Source organism: Chrysemys picta, chromosome 3 (assembly GCF_011386835.1).
Source record: "Chrysemys picta bellii isolate R12L10 chromosome 3, ASM1138683v2, whole genome shotgun sequence".
In the NCBI taxonomy this organism is placed as follows: Eukaryota; Metazoa; Chordata; order Testudines; family Emydidae; genus Chrysemys; species Chrysemys picta.
The window spans coordinates 90822921-90842935 of record NC_088793.1 but is presented as its reverse complement, the minus strand read 5'-3'; the positions used below and the strand labels follow the sequence as shown (position 1 = coordinate 90842935).

Here is a 20015-nt window from a genome sequence, read left to right as displayed (position 1 = left end):
GGAATCATTAGGAAAGGGATTAGACAGAAAATATCATATTGCCTCTCTATAAATCCATGGTACGCCCACATCTTGAATACTGTGTGCAGATGTGGTCGCCCCATCTCTAAAAAGATATATTGAAATTGGAAAAGGTACAGAAAAGGGCAACAAAAATGATTAGGGGTAAGGAACAGCTTCCATATGAGGAGAGATTAATAAGACTGGGACTTTTCAGCTTGGAAAAGAGATGACTAAGGGGGATATGATAGAGGTCTATAAAATCATGACTGGTGGGGAGAAAGTAAATAAGGAAGTGTTAGTTACTCCTTCTCATAACACAGGAACTAGGGGTCAGCAAATGAAATTAATAGGCATCAGGTTTAAAACAAATAAAAGGAAGTGTTTCTTCATACAACACACAGTCAACCTGTGGAACTCTTTGCCAGAGGAGGTTGTGTTTTTGAAGGGGTTCAAAAAAGAACTAGATAAATTCATGGAGGATAGGTCCATCAATGGCTATTAGCCAAGATGGGCAGAGATGGTGTCCCTAGCCTCTGTTTGCCAGAAGCTGGGAATGGGCGACAGGGGATGGATCACTTGATGATTGCCTGTTCTGTACATTCCCTCTGAAGAACCTGGCATTGGCCAATGTCAGAAGACAGGATACTAGGATAGATGGACCTTTGGTCTGACCCAGTATGGCTGTTCTTATGTTCTTATATAACTGACACTGCAATTGACAAATTTCTGGTCCTGGGCTCACATAGTGGATGTGCACCCCACAGCAAATACCCACAGGAAGAACACATCTCGAAGAACTCCACTTACTATAAGATAAGAAACTTTCCCTTTGCAACCTTAAGATCCAGTTACATTGTGCTATGGAACAGTGTTCTCAAAGCCAGTCCGCCGCTTGTTCAGGGAAAGCCCCTGGCGGGCTGGGCCAGTTTGTTTATCTGCCGCGTCCGCAGGTTCGGCCGATCGCGGCTCCCACTGGCCGCGGTTCACCGCTCCAGGCCAATGAGGCCAGCAGGAAGCGGCACGGGCTGAGGGATGTGCTGGCCGCCCTTCCCGCAGCCCCCATTGGTCTGGAGCAGCAAACCGCAGACAGTGGGAACCGCAATCGGCCGAACCTGTGGATGCGGCAGGTAAACAAACCGGCCTTTCCCTGAACAAGCGGTGGACCGGCTTTGAGAACCACTGCATAGAATAAATTCTCCAAGAAGTTTGACAACTCTTCACTGTCTGGAGGACTTTAGTAAGGTTTGTTACCTTAGTTTTGTACATCATTACTGTTCCTAATAAGAGTTTATCTTAAAACCAGTCTGCTTGTCAGTAAGATACTACAAACATATATTTTTGTAGGTAAGATGTATATGGTATATATATCTGTAGACAAAATATCTTATGCATCCCTACTTGCTGCATTATTTCTTACAGATAAATAATTTAAACACAAAATTCCTGGAAATAGAGACCCCTGAAAATTAGTACAATTAAATGTACACATATGAACACACACAATGGGACTTAGAGATAGGTAGAATATGAAACAAAATTTAAAAATTCATTGCTCCCATTAACCTTCACTCAACCAGGAACTTTTTTGTGTGTTTCATTTGCTACTGAATTTTCATGTGAGGCACTTACCAAAAGGGAGATATTTTCATTAGCTGTCGAGAAGGTCTAATGGTAGATGCTTGATATTTATCTGTTAGATCTCATAAATTATGGAAGCTGAGGACTGACTGGGCAACATAATTGCAGCTGTTTAAAAAATCCTGATGTGCTTTTTATCTAAATATAACCTTTCTGTTGCTTGTCTGTCTAAATGAATATTGCAGTGCAGACTGTAATGCTATGCACACTGTTGTGTTTAAAGGAGGAGTATACATGGCTTCTGTTACTATTATTATGCACCAGTGGTAAAATACTTGGGTTACATTCTGTTTTCAAACAACCATTTGATATTGGATATTGGTAACTGAGTCTCTTGTGTTCAAAAATATATTGCAAAATCTCGGGAGATAAAGAATGACAGGTCTGTGGATAAACTGTTGGAGACTTGTAAGGGAAGTACCAGGTGCTCCTACTCTTACTATTGTTCTTGAGAGCCAGAGTTTATGTATGATTGAGAGGTATGTGCCAGGCGGGGGAAGGGAACTGTCAACTTAAAAATCACACTTCTCACTGAAAAGTTTTTACCTACTATTGTTACAAGCAACACCTAAGATTCCTGGAACTGAAAGAGGTTAGAGGAGAAAAGTTTCTCAGTTTTATTTGTTTGTTTACATTTGACAGCACTTTGACTAAAGTCAGTTTCAGTCTATCCCCTGTATGGTTTCCCAGATTGTTTGGAATCTTTCACGCAGCATTGGGAAACCATTTTAAATCACAAGAAATTGTGACTGTAAAAACATAGAAACGGACAGAATCTGGAACTGCTTTTAATTCCTTCTTTGAAATGTACTAGATTTTAGAGTGATAATGTCTCTATAATATCCCTATTTGTTTGGACACATAAAAGTCTGTTTATGGGGTTTATGCATGCAAACAGATGTGATTGCAAGTATTCTTCATACAGTTTTAGATTTCCCTTGAAAATGTACTATAGGAAGCAATACTGCATAAGCAAGTGGTTGGGCTGGGTAACTTAATAGGTCTTTTACATCTCTAACTCTCCCGAATCTATGGTCATTTGCCCCTAAAGACTATACAATGGCAACCATCTGTCTCAAAAAACGATGGTGTAAGTGCCAAAGAAGTCCAGTTACTGTGTGTCATTCGGCAGCATCACAAGTGGCTAAAAAGTCCAATTCTTGAGTGACGGTCCTTGCCACAGATAACGCAGGTGTAAGGTACAGGGCCAGAGGATGAAGCCAACTCATTACTAGCGCTTGAGAACTGCTGCACTTTGCTATTCACTCTCTTCACTTTCCTCTCTCACAACCACCCCTCATCAGCTCTTTGACTCTGTGGTAAAGTGCAGGCCTCTAGAGTAGCCTGTTGCTAGCTGCATCTTTCCCAGCTTATGGTGTCAATGTTGAAAGTTTTCAGGTCCCTCTTGAAAATGTCTTTGTAACTGACCTAGGTCAGCCCAGTGGCCTCAGGGTATCTGCAAGTTCTCCATGTAGGAAATCCTTTGGACTATGTTCATCTTCCATCGGGTGCAGATGACCAAGCCAACGGAGACATCTGTGTTTGAGAAGAGTGATTAGACTTGGCAATGTTGCTTTCTCAAGTGTCAGGAATTTTGGTTTCCCACTTGATATTTAGAATACGGCAAAGACAGCAGGTGTGTGGAAGATGTTTAGCCTTCTTTCATGTCTGTGGTAGGTGATCCAGGCCTCGCCACCCAACAGCAATGTGCTCAAAATGCATGTCTGCTAGATGTGTATCTTGGTGTTCAGTGTTAGTTTCCTCTCATGTGCCCTTAGTTAGTTGACTGAATATGCAAGAATTAAGCTTGTCATCTAGCAATAAGTTCTCCAGTACAGATGATCCTAGATAGCAGAACTTGTGCACAATATTTAGCATGGTGTTAGCTATTGAAACATCTGGTGCAGCCAACACACCTTGTGCCATAATCAGATTCTTCTTTAGACTGTTGGTTAGTCCAAATTCATGACAAGCTAGTGTAACCCACACATCTCCTCGGTGTGGTGTTCTGTCCCATCTAGTGGCACCGAGACCACTTTAAGAGAGAGTTAAATGATTCTGCTTTACAACCTTAGCTAAGAGCCAGTTGGCTTTTAGCTCATGTGGATGAGGCTCATGCACTAAGCTCCAGAGGCCACAGGTTTGATCCCTCCTGCCAATGACTGGGGTATGTTGGTGGTACAAGTGTGGGCTCATCCAGGATTTCAACTGGGAAGTCTCTGAAGCTCGGGACATGCTTCCTCAGCTAGGGGAAGTATGTAACCCACACACCTCCGGGTTGTGGTGTTCTGTCCCATGTAGTGGCACCGAGACCATTTAAAGAGAGAGAGATAAAAATGATTCTGCTCTACAGCCTTAGCTAACAGCCAGTTGGCTTTTAGCTCATGCAATAGAGGCTCATGCACTAAGCTCCAAAGGCCCCAGGTTCGATCCTGCCCACTGACAACCAGGGTCTGTTGGCATTACACTAGCACAAAGCTATGGCAAAGCTGCTGATGCTCCTCTTCACTAAGATGATATGTTGCCCACAGACTGTCTCATGGAATGGATTTCTCTGGGTGAGTCATTCTACTCTAATAATAGTAATTGTAAAATGTCCTCTTTTTTCTCATTTAATTTTATGTTGCGAAAAACACTATAAATATAAGAAATCTCCAGAATATCAAGGGCAGATTGCAGTTCATATTAACTTCAACCAAGAGGAGACAATCACATGGGTATTCTTCTTCTGCACACCTCCTTTTATCTTGGAACACTAGGGTGACTGGATAGCAAGTGTGAAAAATCGGGACAGGACATTGGGGGATAATAGGTGCCTCTATAAGACAAAGCCCTGAATATCGGGACTGTCCCTATAAAATCAGGACATCTGGTCACCCTAAAACACTCTGAAGAGTCCATGCCTAACCACCCTACCCCCATAGAATAACATAAAGCTACATTTTTGGTATATATACTTGAGCTCTCTTTAAGGTGGAGGAGATACAGAACTTTGCAAGTGTCAAAAGCCTGCAATTGATACAGACAGGATTTTAGAGATGAAACAGCTTAGTACAGTATTGGTAGCAGGAAATGGGTGCAAGTCCAGTTAACTAGTAAAGTCCATGATTTTTCTTGGATTTTTCCTCCAACATATGTTTTCTTTTCTTCAGCAAATTTGATCACCCCCACATTCTGAAGTTACTTGGAGTTTGCCTGTTGAATGAACCCCAGTACATTATCCTGGAACTGATGGAAGGAGGAGATCTACTCAGCTATTTACGAGGAGCAAGAGGGCAAAAGGTAGGCAGCGGACTCCAAAAGGTATATTTTATTTTTAGCTGCTGGTGGCATTCCTGAAGGATCCCACCATTTTCCTCTTTTCCCCTCTGTGAAAGGCCCTGTGTCTGTCCAACCCTTTTTTCCATCTGAGGGTCTCTGGACTGGCTTCTTCATAGCAACCCAGGAACTCAACACTGAGCTCATAACCAACTTCAGATCTCTTGTGTGGCAGTAGCTTGATCTGCCAATAGGCCTAGGACTATATTTTCAAAAAATATTTTTAGTCCTAAAATGCCCATCGAGTTTACCTAGTAAAATCATGTACCCCAAATAGGCATAAATAAGGCTGATAATATAATATTTTCTCTTTTTATGATTTGTATTGCAGAAGCATCTATAATGGGACAGGCAGTTCTCAAACATATAGGAAGACACTGTCCCTGTCTCAAAGAGTTTATATGCTAGGAGATCAACCAACTAATGAAGGGTTGGGGAGGAGGGATAAATCTTGGGTGATTCATATTTAGCATGTGGAATAATAACGTGGATTATAAAGTCACTAGCAAGGATGACTTAAAGCCAGGATTTTATGGCATTGTAGCAACAACCTAATTCACCGCCGTTCCTATGCCTAGTGTAGATCCAGTATACTGATCTTAGCGATTGATCCATACTACAGAAAGTTTGCTTGTCTCCGGCCTGATGAGAGTGTTTAGTGATTAGCTGTTGGACAATTAGCCTATCCTCAATAATGCCTTAAAGGTGGGGGATAATTTCCAGGGGGCCAATTCTCCGACCACAGGATACATATATTTCTCATTGACGTCAGTAAGTATTATGTTTACTCTGAAGTCGGCATATAGGGTTTGCTTTGCTATCTCTCACTGATATTACTTAGATAAAAGAGAAGCCCCTTGTTCTTGAATCATGAATACCCAGAGTTGTTTGTCCTGGTAATATACAGAGATTTTGCACCTACCTGCTTTTTGCACTTTTGAAAATCTCTGGTAATCTCAAAAGGAGAAAAGCAATACATTTTGTCATAACAAGAGGTCCTTTTTATTCTGCCTTTGTAACGATGGAAGACATTACTAATCACTGCCTCTCTTTCTTTTAGTTCCGAGGTCCTTTGCTAAAAGTGGCCGACCTTCTGGCTATCTGTCTGGATATTTGCAAAGGTTGTGTCTATTTAGAAAAAATGCACTTCATTCATAGGTACAGGATTAATTTCCTTGTAGTTCTTACATGTTGTTACCTACAGTTTTAAGAACAAATAAACTAAACTGAAAATGATTGCCTGGCAAAAACTATTACGATTCCATCATTGTTTATGTTTGTACATTAGGGACCTGGCAGCTCGTAATTGCCTTGTGTCAGTGAAGGAATACACCAGCCTCTCCCGAATAGTGAAGATTGGGGATTTTGGACTTGCCAGAGATATCTATAAAAACGATTATTACAGGAAAAGAGGAGAAGGGCTGCTCCCTGTGAGATGGATGGCACCTGAAAGTCTTATTGATGGTGTGTTTACTAACCGATCTGATGTCTGGTAAGTTCTTGGGGGTACAAAGAGGTGGGAAAAATAATAAATACTAAAGCAGGGAAAAATCAGTTTGCAGTAGCAATGGCATGTTATTAGAGTGCCATCTCTGGTCATTTTTATACTGAGGGAAATAATGTCTGCTTGACTGATGTTTTCCTAAGTTGATAAAAGGTCTCGCCTTCTGACAAATATCTGCATGTATATATTTCTTTATTTAAAGCCATGGAGTCTCACTTCAGTCCAGCTGGAAGTAACTAGGATCACATGACCAAAACAAATTTATATGGATGTCCACAAAGTGTCTAGTTTGCTTTTTTGGTCAGTGAACTGACTGCTGACATCACATTCTTCCCACTCCACTTTCCATTAGACCAAATGGCGCATCCTCCACAGAGGCAAACATTTTCTCCTTAGCACTATTTCCCTGAGCTCCCCAATGACCTGAAGTTTTTAGTGTACTTCATTAGACCTTTGTCCTAGTCTGGATCCTAGCATCAGCACAGTTAGAATTTTCAACAGTACTTCACTGCAGCCATTTCATTTTCACTCTTTTTATGTACATAAGGGAAATATAGAGTGCTTCAAGTCCAGGCCCCAGCTTGCAGGTGCTGACTGCCTCCAAAGTGATATTAAGCAAGTGTAACTCCCATTGAATCACTAGAGGCTGCTTAAATAAATATGATACAATTGTATGTTACATCGTGTCAATGGAGGTTGAGGGTGCTCAGTTTCTTACAGGATTGATCCCAATGTGTGTGAAGGATAGGTGGCATAATAGGTTAGTTCCCCTAGTTTTTTCCAGGAGCTCTAGAGACCCGATTAAGAATGTATGAACTGGTTCATATGAACGTAAAACCCCTTAGCTCTGTTTTTTCTTATTTGGAGGTTAGAGAAAATTAGGTTAAATAACAGTAGGTATAATTGTCTATTTTTGACATCCATTAAGCTCATTAAAATTCTCCCTTTGCCTTCCTCAGGGCTTTTGGAGTCTTGGTTTGGGAAACTTTAACTCTGGGTCATCAGCCGTATCCAGGTTACTCCAATCTTGATGTATTACATCATGTACAATCTGGAGGGAGGCTGGAGTTGCCAAACAATTGTCCTGATGATCTGTAAGTTAATTTTGTTTGAATAGTATCATGAACATGAATGAGACACTGAGGGCCACATGTCCACCTGCCCATCATTTTACATGGGGCCTTTTGCACATGCAGTAGCTTTCCCCTGCAGCGTTCAGTTTGTCTCTTTTTGGCAGACAAAATAATCTGTGTTTGCATGCCCCAGCTGGCTAGCTACTCATCCAATGGCCCAGTTTGTGAGTGTAGAACTTTGGTTGTGGCTGAAAATTCAGCCCTAAAATTAAATGGTGTGTATTTGTTATTGTACGTGCAGGAACCAAGATATAATTTGGACATTCAGCATTGGGAACAAATCTTGTAGCAAGAGATATATCTAATCAAATTCAGTGGTGATTTCAGAGAGTTCATCTTCTGTCCCTTAAATTTAACCACTTGAGTGCAGAAGTTGGGTTTTCTCAGTCTGTGCATTCTATTGCCACTAACAGAATGTGTCACATCTTAAACATAAGATGTATGGATTGGTAATGGCCTATGCAGTCTTTCACTTACATGGGTCACAGGTTTGACTGCAGCCAGTTCAGTAGTCACTAGAAGTCATGATGGCTTTAAGAAATTTAGTCTCAGTCTTGTTCCTAGTGTACAAGTGCCTATGTAATCATCATGGTTAGCATCCTTGTTGGCAATTTCAGAAAACTGGCCATAGATAGAATGTGTATGAAGACCAGGCACCCTCTCACCCTAGAAGTGCTCTCTACAGAGAAAGGTTGAGGCAAAGTGGGAAGAGAGAAGTTTATTCTTCTTCTTATTGTTCTGTACTTAGCTGTGGATAAAAATAGCACCTTTCTGGGCTATCTTAAGCACTAAATTCAAATGCAATTTTTAAAAGACTGATGTGCAGAGTGGCTCAATACACCTGTCGCTTGGGGGAGATGGAGCAAATCCATTTCACCCTTTAAACTCTCTGAGGAAGACTTATATTTGAAGTTGCTATATCATCTAAGTAGTCATAGCAGGGCATTTGGCATTCATTTGGCAAAAAATGGAAGGAGAGACCAGTTGACATACAAGATCCCTGCTGGTGTAAAAGTCCCACAAACATCTGCTTTATAAAAGTGGCTTGGGAAAAATTGGTGAGCCCTGCCCTCTATGGCGGGGTTGAGGGTGAGTGGGTTAGTGAGTAGCAACATGAGTTTCATGGTTCATTGCTGGAGAGTATTTAACAAACACATGGCATGACATTTATTTTTAGTAGGAAGCTATTCAAGGCTCTATGTTGCCTTGATAAAGATTAAGTAGGCCTTCAAAAGGAACAAGGAAAATCGATTTTAGCTGAAGTAACCCTCTAAGGCGTCAGTCCTGCAATTTACAATGTGCAGGTGGACCCCCTGCAGAGACCCATACTTCAGGGGGACTGCACGGAGGTGGTAGGGGTCGTTCACGTGTTGTAACTTGTAGGATCAGGGCCTAAGATCAATAACCTGGTCTTTAAAAGCTAGGAGTCTGAATTAGCTCTTTGAGTCTTGTACCTTCATTTATCTCAGTGGCCAACCACTCAGCACCTGCATGCTGATTCTGTCAGTAAAGTAAATCGCTTGTTGCTGCTTTGCTCAGTTATTAATGGAATGCCTAGATTCTTGGCATTCCTGCTTCCTTCTACATGGTTTTGAACCTGCATTGGACATCAGCAGTCATTAATCGTCTCCTCTGCACTTCAGCTCGCTCACTGTCATTGTACAAAACAAACCGTCACCGATAGGAAGAGGGTTCAAAGGCCAAACAACTTCAATTAAGAAGTGTTTAGGAATTTGTGGTAGGCTTTCACTGCAGGGACAAGTAGAACTCACATGAAGCCTTACCACATAAAAGGCCTTAAACGGGCAGGGACTGTGTGGGTAGGGAGGAGGATGTGAATGTCCTCCCCCCCCCCACCCATTTGTTTATCAAAATGTTAATCCAGGAAGATAATAATCCACTTTCCCTGTAGGAGTGGAGTGGGTAAATTCTAGTAGTGAGTTGAGACAGGGACTCTGTGTTCTACAAGCATTTACACTTAAGTAAATATTGACTTTATCGAAACAAAGCCCTGATATAGCAATTGGTGGCCATCAGTTGGCATAGTTACACTGGTGTGAACCCCTAAGTGTAGACAAAGGCAAACCAAGGTTTGAACAATTGAGCTAAATCAATGCAAACCCTAAAAGGCCCTTGTCTACATGTAGGAATCTGTACCAGCACAGCTACGCCAATAGCTGAATTGTGGCTGTCCCTGAATGTACATGAGGCCATAGTTTCCGCACATAACCCCTCACTACCCATGGAAGTCCTGCTGCTGAGTTTGGTGAAGAAACATTTTTGATTATGTGTATAATTAAGCAGTTGTACTTGTAACACTGGCCAATATTGAGAGTTCCTTCCCAGTAAAAGGCTTGATTAAATATAAAAACAGAGATATTAACTATCTTAAGTAATTTTGTATCGTCTGCAAATTTTGCCACCTCACTGTTTACCCCCGTTTCCAGAACATTTCTGAATATGTTGAACAGCACTGGTCCCAGTACAGATCTTTGGTGGGGACCCCACTATGTACCTCTCTTCATTTTGAAAACTGGTAATTTATTCCTACACTTTGTTTCCTATCTTTTAACCAGTTACTGATCCATGAGATTCCCTCTTATCCCATGACTTCTTACTTTTGCTTATAAGCCTTTGGTGAGGGACTTTGTCAAAGGCTTTCTGAAAGTCCAAATACACTATATCCATTGGACCACCCTTGTTCACATGCTTGTTGACACCCTTAGAAAATTCTAATAGATTAGTGAGGCATGATTTCCCTTTACAAAAGCCGTGTTGACTCTTCCCCAGCCTATTGTGTTCATCTATGTGTTCATTAATGAAACATTCTAGTGTAAGTCACCATAGACTCATTAAAGTCAATGGAGATATGCCAGATTTCCTCAGCTGAAGTTCTGGTCCTCAAAGTTGTTGATGGTGAGGATTTAATGATCCACTAACATAGCTTTGTTATAATGGTGGTTATAATGACATTAGAATTAATTATTTTATTATATCATTTATTTTTTTCTAGATGGGATTTAATGACAAAATGCTGGGCCCAAGAACCTCACAATAGGCCTACGTTCTGTTATATTCAGGACCAACTGCAAGAACTGAGAAACTCTCCTATGTGCTGCACTCCCCAGCTTGAGGACAGAATGCTTTCTGCTGGAGTCCTCAACCACGCCTTTGAAGGTGAGTTTGAGACAATGCCTTCAGTCCCACTTGTTTCCCCTGTTGACAAAGTACAGGATAATTTAAAATAGACAACATTGTAGTTCAGTTTTTCCTTCTGCTGTTCTTTCATTATCATGCCTTGGTTCCATATTATTTACAACTTAGCTTTTAGTTAGTAGCTTATCACTGTCTCTATAACTGGCATTCTGTATAGGATTGTACAAAGCAGAATATGTAAATGCTCATGTAGCTGTAAAATGTTGCAGGTGTTTTAGATGTGAAAAATATTTAGTTTAAATGGGTCAAATTGCAATCTCACATTGGTACAAATTTGGGGTAACTCCATTGGCATTAAGGGAGTTACTCCAGATTTCATCTAGTGTAAATTAGATCAGGTTCTGGCCCAAGAAGTTTGTCAGCCAGAAAATGCTATCTCCAGTGTCCAAGGTTATGAGCAGTGGGAGAGCAGTGTGTTCTAGCGGTCTGAGAAAAAGACAAGGATTCAGGAATTCATTGTAATACAAGCTCAGACAGACAGACACTGATACCCTTAGTGACTTCTTTACCTCAAATTCCGCAGTTACACTTATCTCCCTCACAGTGGGCTTGTGGACATTCATTGGATGACGTTTGTAAATTGCAGAGGAGATCACCAAAAGAAAGGGTGCGGTATTCGTATCATTGAGATCGTTACCATAGTCATAATGCATATGCACAAGGGGGACGAATTAAGGTTGCAGAGAGGAAATGGCTCATCCATTTTGGCTGAAATTTTCCACAACAATTCAGCCTGAGGCAGACACCCAGCATGGAAAATTTCAGCCTAAACAGTTGAAGTTTGGCAAAATTATGTGCAGCTGAAAAACGGTCTTATTGGGAGACGTGCCGGGCAATCTTAATAATAGGTGGTGCTACCAGTCTTGGCTATAATATATGTTGAAATCAGTGGGAACTGTGACTTCTCAGCACCTTTGTGAAGGAGGCCGCTAACATTTTAAGCCAGTTTACACTATCTTTTGGGGGGAAATCTTCCACTACTGTGCTACCAGCATTGCAGCTCCATTGGTGGGTAGCAATGGTGGAAGTACAAGTGTAAGCAGGGCACTGGTGACAGCAAGCAGCTTTACTGGGTCATCTTTGCCTGTTCTGAGTAGGGTTAGATGCCCTGATTGTAAAAATGCCAGTGCCCTGTGTACACAAGTGCATCCTCTCTTGCTACCTGTTGGTGGAGCTGCACCAGTGTTAGTACACTGGGGGAGATCCTAGAAAATCTAGTGTGCCTTAGTTAGACCATCTATAAAATGGCGATACTAACTCTTATCTACCTCCTGCGGTATTGGGAGAATCAGTTAGGTAAGAATTCTAGAGCATTTGGAAGATGTAAACTTCAAGTAAGGCCAGGTGTTATTATTATTATTAGGCCTATCACTTCACTTTCCTCGGCATGCGACTCTTTCTCTTGGAACCAAATCTCTTGGTGACTGAGCATTTCTTGGGTGGAGGTTTGTAACAGGAGTTTCATTACACACAAAGGCCAATGGTCACACAAGGCTTATCCAAACTCAGCTCAGATGCTGGTCTATGGCTTTTCTGGCCCTTAGTGCTGCTTCGGGTGCTCACAGCCTTTTCTCTAATTTCCTGACGCTTTCCTAACCAGCCGTGATTTTTCCGTATTGATCATCTGTGTATCCTCTACTGGCCTGCTGTAATGATCCAGGTTAGCTTTTATTGCCTTGCTAAGCTGACCTATGCAAAAGGTGACTGCTGTGCTTAATAACTTGACATCTTAGCATATATTTCTCAGCTTGTACATTAGTGTATAAGGTTTAAAGTTTTCATTGGTGTCTTCACTTGGAATGTTATGCCAACAGAAGAATAAATAGAGGCAAATGGAAAGAGCATACACATTTAACCATGTGTAAAACTTCACTATGTAAACATGGCAAAGTATCAGTTCTGTAGTGGTTTTGTAACTAGTTGCTGTCATGTCATAAAGGTAAGGTATATTTAACAGGGTTGTATTGTTTCCCTGGCTTTGTACACTATATTGAATGCTTCTGCAAAATAGCGTTGCTTCTTATTTTGTCTCCAAAGCTCAAAGATTAAAAACAAGGCGAGAAGTTAGTTGCAAGATGTCTTTTTTTTTTTAATGGAAGTCACAGTGGCATGTCAGCTAAGGAGAAAATAATATTTTGCATATTCTGTGATCCTTCAGGACTGATGGGGAAAGAATTAGTAATGTATCTATATATCTGGTAAAAATATCACAGTGACTTCATGCTCACATTTCTGTAACCATCACCTCATCAGCTCCAGATACTTATACAGGAAACAAATCCGAATGCCCCTCTAGTGTTCTATACTTAGGCTGGTGACCCGGCATATGTCTGGTCTGTAAATACCTGGTTTTACTTGGAAGTCCTTATTTTAAAGTTTCCCTCTTAAGAGTTTGTTGAGAATATGCCCTCTGTGTGTACCCAACATGCCTATTCCAGGACAGCTTGCCCCTGAGGGTTTCCATTAGGTGCTCTATTAAGCAAAAAACCCAAAAACAAATACAAAGAAGAGCTACACTGGTGGGTGAAATCTCAATGAGGATTGGCTTACTAAATATTCCCATAATGACCCTGAACTGACAAAGAGTGTATCAAATGATTGTTCTTAGCTGTCAGTCATCACAGTACATCAGCATAGTTTGATCTGTCTCCAAACTTCCCTCCTCTCAATAGGGTTCTTAAATTAAACTTCTTTTTTTCTGATAATCTTTCCGAATTGACTGTATCATGTGGACCCGACTCACTTATGAGTTCTTCATAGTACAGAGAAGTATAAAAAAAAGCTGGTGAATTAATATAAATAATTAAATGTCCTCTGGATAGAACTGCGCAGTGCTTGTGGTTCCGAAGTGTAGATAAACCTGGATGTCACATGCTTCATTTTCATATAGATGAACCTGGGTGTCATATGCTTCATTTTCCAGTAATGAAATAAAGTAAGTAGGTATCAAATAAAAAAAGTATGTGTTTCTAAGAATAAATACACAGAATAACAGCAATGATAACTCGAGCCTTTTAGTTATTCAGTTATTTTTCAGGTTTTAAAAGGTATGCCCATCACTGGGCACATATGCAAACGTAAGCAATACAAAGTTAGAATAAAAACTGTAAATTAAAATCAGAAATGGACAAAACCTATTAGGTTATATGTCTCTGCCCCTAGAAGCATGGTAGAGAATGCATCAATCCATACTTTACTTGACCTTTAGCCAATAGGCAAGAACCTGTCTAAATGGTGGGACAGTTTTGGTTAGAAGTTGGGTCCAAGAGATTACAAACATTCTTGCCATATGCACACAGTCTTTCCTACCAGGACAGGCAAATCACTTATTTATAACTGTATTACTGTCCTTTTCAGCATGAGTGCTGATGAATTTTTTTGATTCAGGATATAATCCAGGCATGCTGCAGCAGAGAATAAATGCAAGCTGTCACTCCTGCTGTGGTCGCTAGATCCACTTTCTCTACCTGCTGCTTGGCTCTCTTTGCCTTCTAATATTGCATTTGAATTGGTAGTAAAACAGCAGCCTTTCTTTCAGATGCAGATGGTGATGCTCCATGTACAGATTCAGAAAGTACTCTTTCAGCTGCTTTAATGGAAACCAGGAACATCGAAGGCTTAAACTATTTGGTACTAGCCATAGAAAGCAACCAAGATCAAGAAAACAGAGATTCAAATGAGCTGGGTGAAATCTGATTCCTTCAGTCAGAGGAAAGAAGAGAAGGCACCACGTGCAGATGAAGAAATAAGCAAAGGAAAATATCCTGTACTCTGCCGTACTTTCAGCAGTCCTGAAGGTGTGAACTATGCCTCTGATAATGACGAGTGATCTGATAGGTTTATTTTCAGGTTAATTACCTAGCAAGCATGTGTCTCTTGTCAAAATTAGAGATGTCATCTGAGGTTTTATTTAAAAAACTGTAACGACTAAAAATACTGGAAAATATTGCAAAGGAATTAATTATATATAACAGAATAGTAACCCAGTGGCATGGGAGTTCTTTGATCAAGAATTCCTGAATTTTAAGGCCCCTTGGGTATTTCATATGAACTAGGTTAATTGGACATGTAATCAGATGAGAAGTTATTTTAAAATGAAATTTTGGCACACATGCAATCATGCTCGAAAGAGAGCAATGATGTGCTATTTCATATATTACAGGAGTGGCCATCTGCGGCTTACGAGCAGCCACATGTGGCTCTTTTACAGTTAAAGTGTGGCTTGTGGAGCCCCCATGGCCCCCATTCTCTGCCTACCAGTCTGGGGAAGGGGAGCTTGGAGCTTCTCCCCTGTGGAAGGGTGGTGGGACTAGGGGCTTCGGCCCAGTGGAGAGGGGGTCCTAAGGGCTTCAGCACTGCGGGAGGTGCCTTCCAGGGCTCGGGACTTCAGCAAGAGCAGGGTTGAAGCCCATAGCCCCACCACTCTGCTGCAGGGCAGAAGCCCCAAGCCCTGGCAGGTGCGCCTGGCTCTCGAACGTCTAAAGTTTATTGTATGAGGCTCAGAGGGTCAGTAAGTTTGGCCACCCTGATATATTATAAAGCTGGTTCTCACTGGCTTATGGCAACAATATTGCCTGAAATTTGGCCCACATTTAGATTTGTGTAAAAACAAGCTTTTGCAAAATGTAAGAAAAATGTCATTGTTTTTATGACTTTATTTTTTTGAAATTCCAGTTGAAACAGCTGCAAGCAGAGATCAGCCCACAGGCTGCGCATCTTTGGGTATAGCTTATTTTATTTCTTAATTTAAAAGAAAAGGCTTTGGAACCATTAAGTTGTGCAATAGTTTTTCTGTGGATCTATATGATTTTTGTTATCTTTGTCCTCCCTCCTCCTTTTGTTTGTCACAATTAGTGTGTCTTGTTTCATGTCGGGTTGTAAGCTCTGCAGGACAGAGGCTGTCTCTTACAATGTATTTGTACTATGGATAGGACCAATGGGGCTATGCAGGGAATGGGACAATGCAGGGGTACAACAGATCAGGTTAACAGACCCTGATGCAAGACCTTAGATTAGAAGATGTCAGTATCCTTTTCTGTATTTGGAAATCAAACCAAACTGTTTGACAAGTTTTCCAAATGGAATATACTGACTAAAAAGCATGGGTAATCAATTGGGACCATAATTATAATTGAATGAGTTAGACAGAGTTATTAAATGGCATCTCTTGCATTATTTATCAATTAGCTGTTACAATATCCTGTTTTCATGCAAATATATTGAGTAATAAAGGACACAGGAGAGAACTAAAGAAAGCCTAGTATATGGGCAGAGTTGTTTTGAAACAAAGAGCCAAATCATCAGCTAGTCTGTAACTCCATTGAAGTCTGGCCCAAAATGTTTGTTAAATGAGTAGAACAAGGTGTTAAAATTCTGGCCTTCTAAGAGATTATTACAAAATAAATACAGAAAATCTATTTTTAAAGTACCTGTCAAAGGCCCTATAAATGATCGTTAAGAGTAGATGATTACAGCTAAACTTGAAAGCCTGACCTGGTGATGCTGACAAAAAACTGTAAAGCTTCTAGTCCTTTTTTTTCCAGATTATGTTCACTGGATAAGAAAAGTGTATATGTTTGCTTCCTCTTAATATGTTGGCTGATGAGCATTTTATATACATTGCTCCCATTTGGATAACCTTGAAATAATAAGTAATAGAATCTTTACATTAGGATTCTAAAGTGAAGACAGCAAGTCCGCCACCCCCAGTCCTGCCAACACACGTGGGTAACTTAACACCCAGGAATAACTCCCTTTCATTCAATAGCATTACTCAAATGCAGCAAGGGCCTGCCTGAGCCAAAGCTCATTGAAATCGATGGAAAAGATCTCCCATTGACTTTAGTGGGTTTTGCTTCAGGCCCAAAGTTATTCACAAATATGGCATTCATAGGATTTGGGGGCTTGGTTTGGAGGAGCAGGCCTTGACCCTGCCAGTGGTGCAGGACCCTGCCAATGGTACCACTGCACAGATGGGATCCTCAGGACTACTGAGCATGGTGTGGTGTCCCTATCACTGAGGATCCCTAGTTGCCCCTGATGTGGAGAGCTATGCTCACCCGACCACCCCACAACCTGCTCTGCAGGAGTGCTCAGAGGACAGACGGGGTGTGGCAAGAGGTAGAATCAGGACTTGGAACCACACCCACTGCAGGCACTGTGATCCAGGAGGTAGCAGCTACTCCCCACACACCGTCCAAAATCAAGCTCCCCTGTGCTTACTGGCTGCAAGTGTAGGGGCCAACCATGCAGACAGGGAACTGCAGGAACCCAGCAGTTGCACCACGAGCACCAGGGCCCCGAGCCCAGGCAGCTCTGCTGGAGAAGAAGTGTGTCTGAAGGTTGGCCATCCCATGGTGTGTCTATCTCAGCCAGATGGAGAGGTGACCCCAGACACAATCCCCCTTGCTGCACTGTTTTGAAGCCATGTGCCTCTGTGGCATGGGCATCAGTGCACAATGGGGCCCTGTCCACTGCTGTATGGGCAGATCCTTCTGTGCGGGCTGTCTTTGGCTTCCATGCTGCTCCGCTGCCTGCTCATCCCACTCCCATGGGGGTCCACTTGCTTGGTGATACCCTAGGACCTATCTATGCAGCAGCAGGATTAATCCCCTAACAAGCCCAGGATTGGGTGACAAGAAGTTATGCTGCACGGCCTTGAGCAAGTCACTTCACTTCTCTTTCCCTCACTTCCCCCATCTGTAAAATGTAAATAATAAAACTGAACTGTTTCACAGCGATGTTATGAGGTTTTATTCCTTGATTTTTATACAGGGCTTTGAACACATGAAGTGTTACAGAAATGCAAATCAATAGGAGGCTTAGGGAGTTTGTATAGTGCACATTTTCAGTAGAGGAAAGCAAAAATTCTGAGAAGAGGTGCAGAAGAATGGATTTTCTTTGAATGAAGCTGGAAAGAAAGATCTATAATCAATAATCCATGGTTCTGCATGTCCTAGCAGATGAATATGTCTTCTCAGTGCCGTTTTCCCTAACCGTACAGTGTGCTGCTTCAAATCTAGCTAATGTCTGTCGGGACTGAAAATCACTGCTGCTGGATGACTGGTCTGTGGCCTATGCAAATTAAATTGGTGGTTCAATCCCGTTCATACAGCATAGCTATCCACATTACAAAGACACTATAGACCATTTTGGTGACAATCATCAAAGGGGCAAAGAGAATAATTTATCTTCTTAGCTTTAGAGCCACACTCCTGGCTTGTTATCTGGATGCGGAGGAAACTGCCACTGCCTGTGCGGTACTTGTCCCTGAACTGTACCACCTCCAGCTGTGAGAGAGTAAGATAAAAATGGAGTAAAAACCTTCACCCTAAATTTATTGGGTTTTGAGGCTAGAAGTCAAAACTTCAAAGTAAGTTTAAGTGTGTTAATGAGCTTTTAAGCAAATGATGATATTTTTGAAGGAGGAAAAAAAATCCTTCAGGGCACATATGAGATGCTTGTTATATAAGTTAGAGAGGAACTGGAATAGCCATTATGTGCATGCTGTAGTGGTACAAGAGGTTCAGTCTACAAACACACATCACTGTTTATCTTGACCTCCTCTATTTAAGACACTCCAGTGTGCTTGGCATAAAATGCAATATACACAGTAGAAATTACATTATGGGGAAATACTTGCTGAACATTTGTAGGTCCCACTTTCTTTGACTTTTCATAGCTGAGTTGTTTTAGATACTAGACCACTTTATGGATGAAGGGCCAGATTTCTAACGGTCTGAGGCACCTAACTCCCATTCATTTCACTGGGAATTACACATTTAAATAGCTTTAAAAATCTGGCCTTAAATACCTGCATTTTTTATCCAAATCAAAATTGTCTTGAAATTAAAGGGTTGCAAAAGACTATATGCAAGTACAACTATCCTAGGGCTTGATGCTGCAAGGTGCTGAAAACTGATCCAGCAATCAGTAGGACTCCTTATGTAATTAAGGTTAAGCACAGAATCATAGAAATGTAGTGCTGGAAGGGACCTCGAGAAGTCATCAAGTCCAGTCCCTGGTGCTGTAGCAGGACCAAATAAATCTAGACCATCCCTGACAGATGTTTGTCCAACCTGTTCTTTAAAATCTCCAATGATGGGGATTCCACAACCTCCGGTGGATGTCATTCCTGACAGCATCTCCTTTCTCCATCTCCTTCTCTGGAGGCAGCTATACTGCTTTGTCATTGTTTCCAGGTGCATTTACAGGCATCCAGGAGCTTTTTCCTTTGCAATGAAGAACCTGGACATCTATGGAAACAACTCCAAAAAAAGGAGGAGAATGAATTAAGTTTTTATAGCTCAGGAATTATTAGATGCCCATGTACCCCCCCCCACACACACTTGCTTTCATTACCTGCAGCTTCCAGTCCAATGTAGCTGTTCCAGACAGAAGTCAGTCTTTGAGTTAGGGTTCTGGGCCCAGATCCTTAGAGATATTTAGGCACCTACTCCCATTGATTTCAATAGGAGTTAGGCAAATAAATGTATTTGAGGATCTGGGCCTGATTATTAATACTCTCCATTGCCTCCTTTCTTTACATTTAACAAAACATGTAAACATCGAGAGGCAGTGTTGTTCAGGAGATTAAGCGCTGGGCTACAAATCAGTTCTAGGCCAAACTCTTACAAGGACTCACTATATGGGTTTGGGCAAGCCCCCAATCTCTCTGCTGCAGTCCTGCTATCTAGAAAGTGTGGCCGATAACATTTATGATTGCCAACCTTAAAAGTACGTTGTGGTGGCTAACCAATGTCTGTAAATTGCTTTTTAAATGAAAAGTGCTATAGCAGGGATCAGCAACCTTTGGCACACGGCCAGCCAGGGTAAGCACATCCCTCAGCCCGGGCCGCTTCCTACAGCCCCCATTGGCCTGGAGAGGCGAACCGCGGCTAGTGGGAGCTGCGATCGGCCGAACCTGCGGACACGGCAGGTAAACAAACCGGCCTGCCAGGGTGCTTACCCTGGTGGGCTGAGTGCCAAAGGTTGCCAATCCCTGTGCTATAGTATCTGTAGATATTGTTACGAAATTATTAAACAATAAAATTTAACTGGCATAATTCCTAACTCTAAAGATGGATACACTAATTTCAATCAGTCCAAGATAATGGATTATTCTGCACTAGCTGGCAACATAGATCTATGTTTTCCTCTATTTCCTGTGGATATTTAGGGTCAGGTGTGGGTGTGTTCTGGGA

The 20015-nt window shown here is 41.6% G+C and overlaps 1 protein-coding gene across 1 annotated transcript in view; it reads left to right on the top strand.

Moving 5' to 3' along the window:
- Positions 1 to 17550, top strand: part of ROS1 (ROS proto-oncogene 1, receptor tyrosine kinase) — a 95877-nt gene extending 78327 nt beyond the window's left edge. The window contains 7 exon segments of the mRNA XM_042847618.2: positions 4794 to 4923; positions 6020 to 6117; positions 6248 to 6451; positions 7423 to 7557; positions 10610 to 10773; positions 14351 to 14498; positions 14500 to 17550. Coding sequence (XP_042703552.2) covers positions 4794 to 4923; positions 6020 to 6117; positions 6248 to 6451; positions 7423 to 7557; positions 10610 to 10773; positions 14351 to 14498; positions 14500 to 14641 — 1021 coding nt within the window. The 3' untranslated portion in view covers positions 14642 to 17550.
- Positions 17551 to 20015: the final 2465 nt, after the last annotated feature.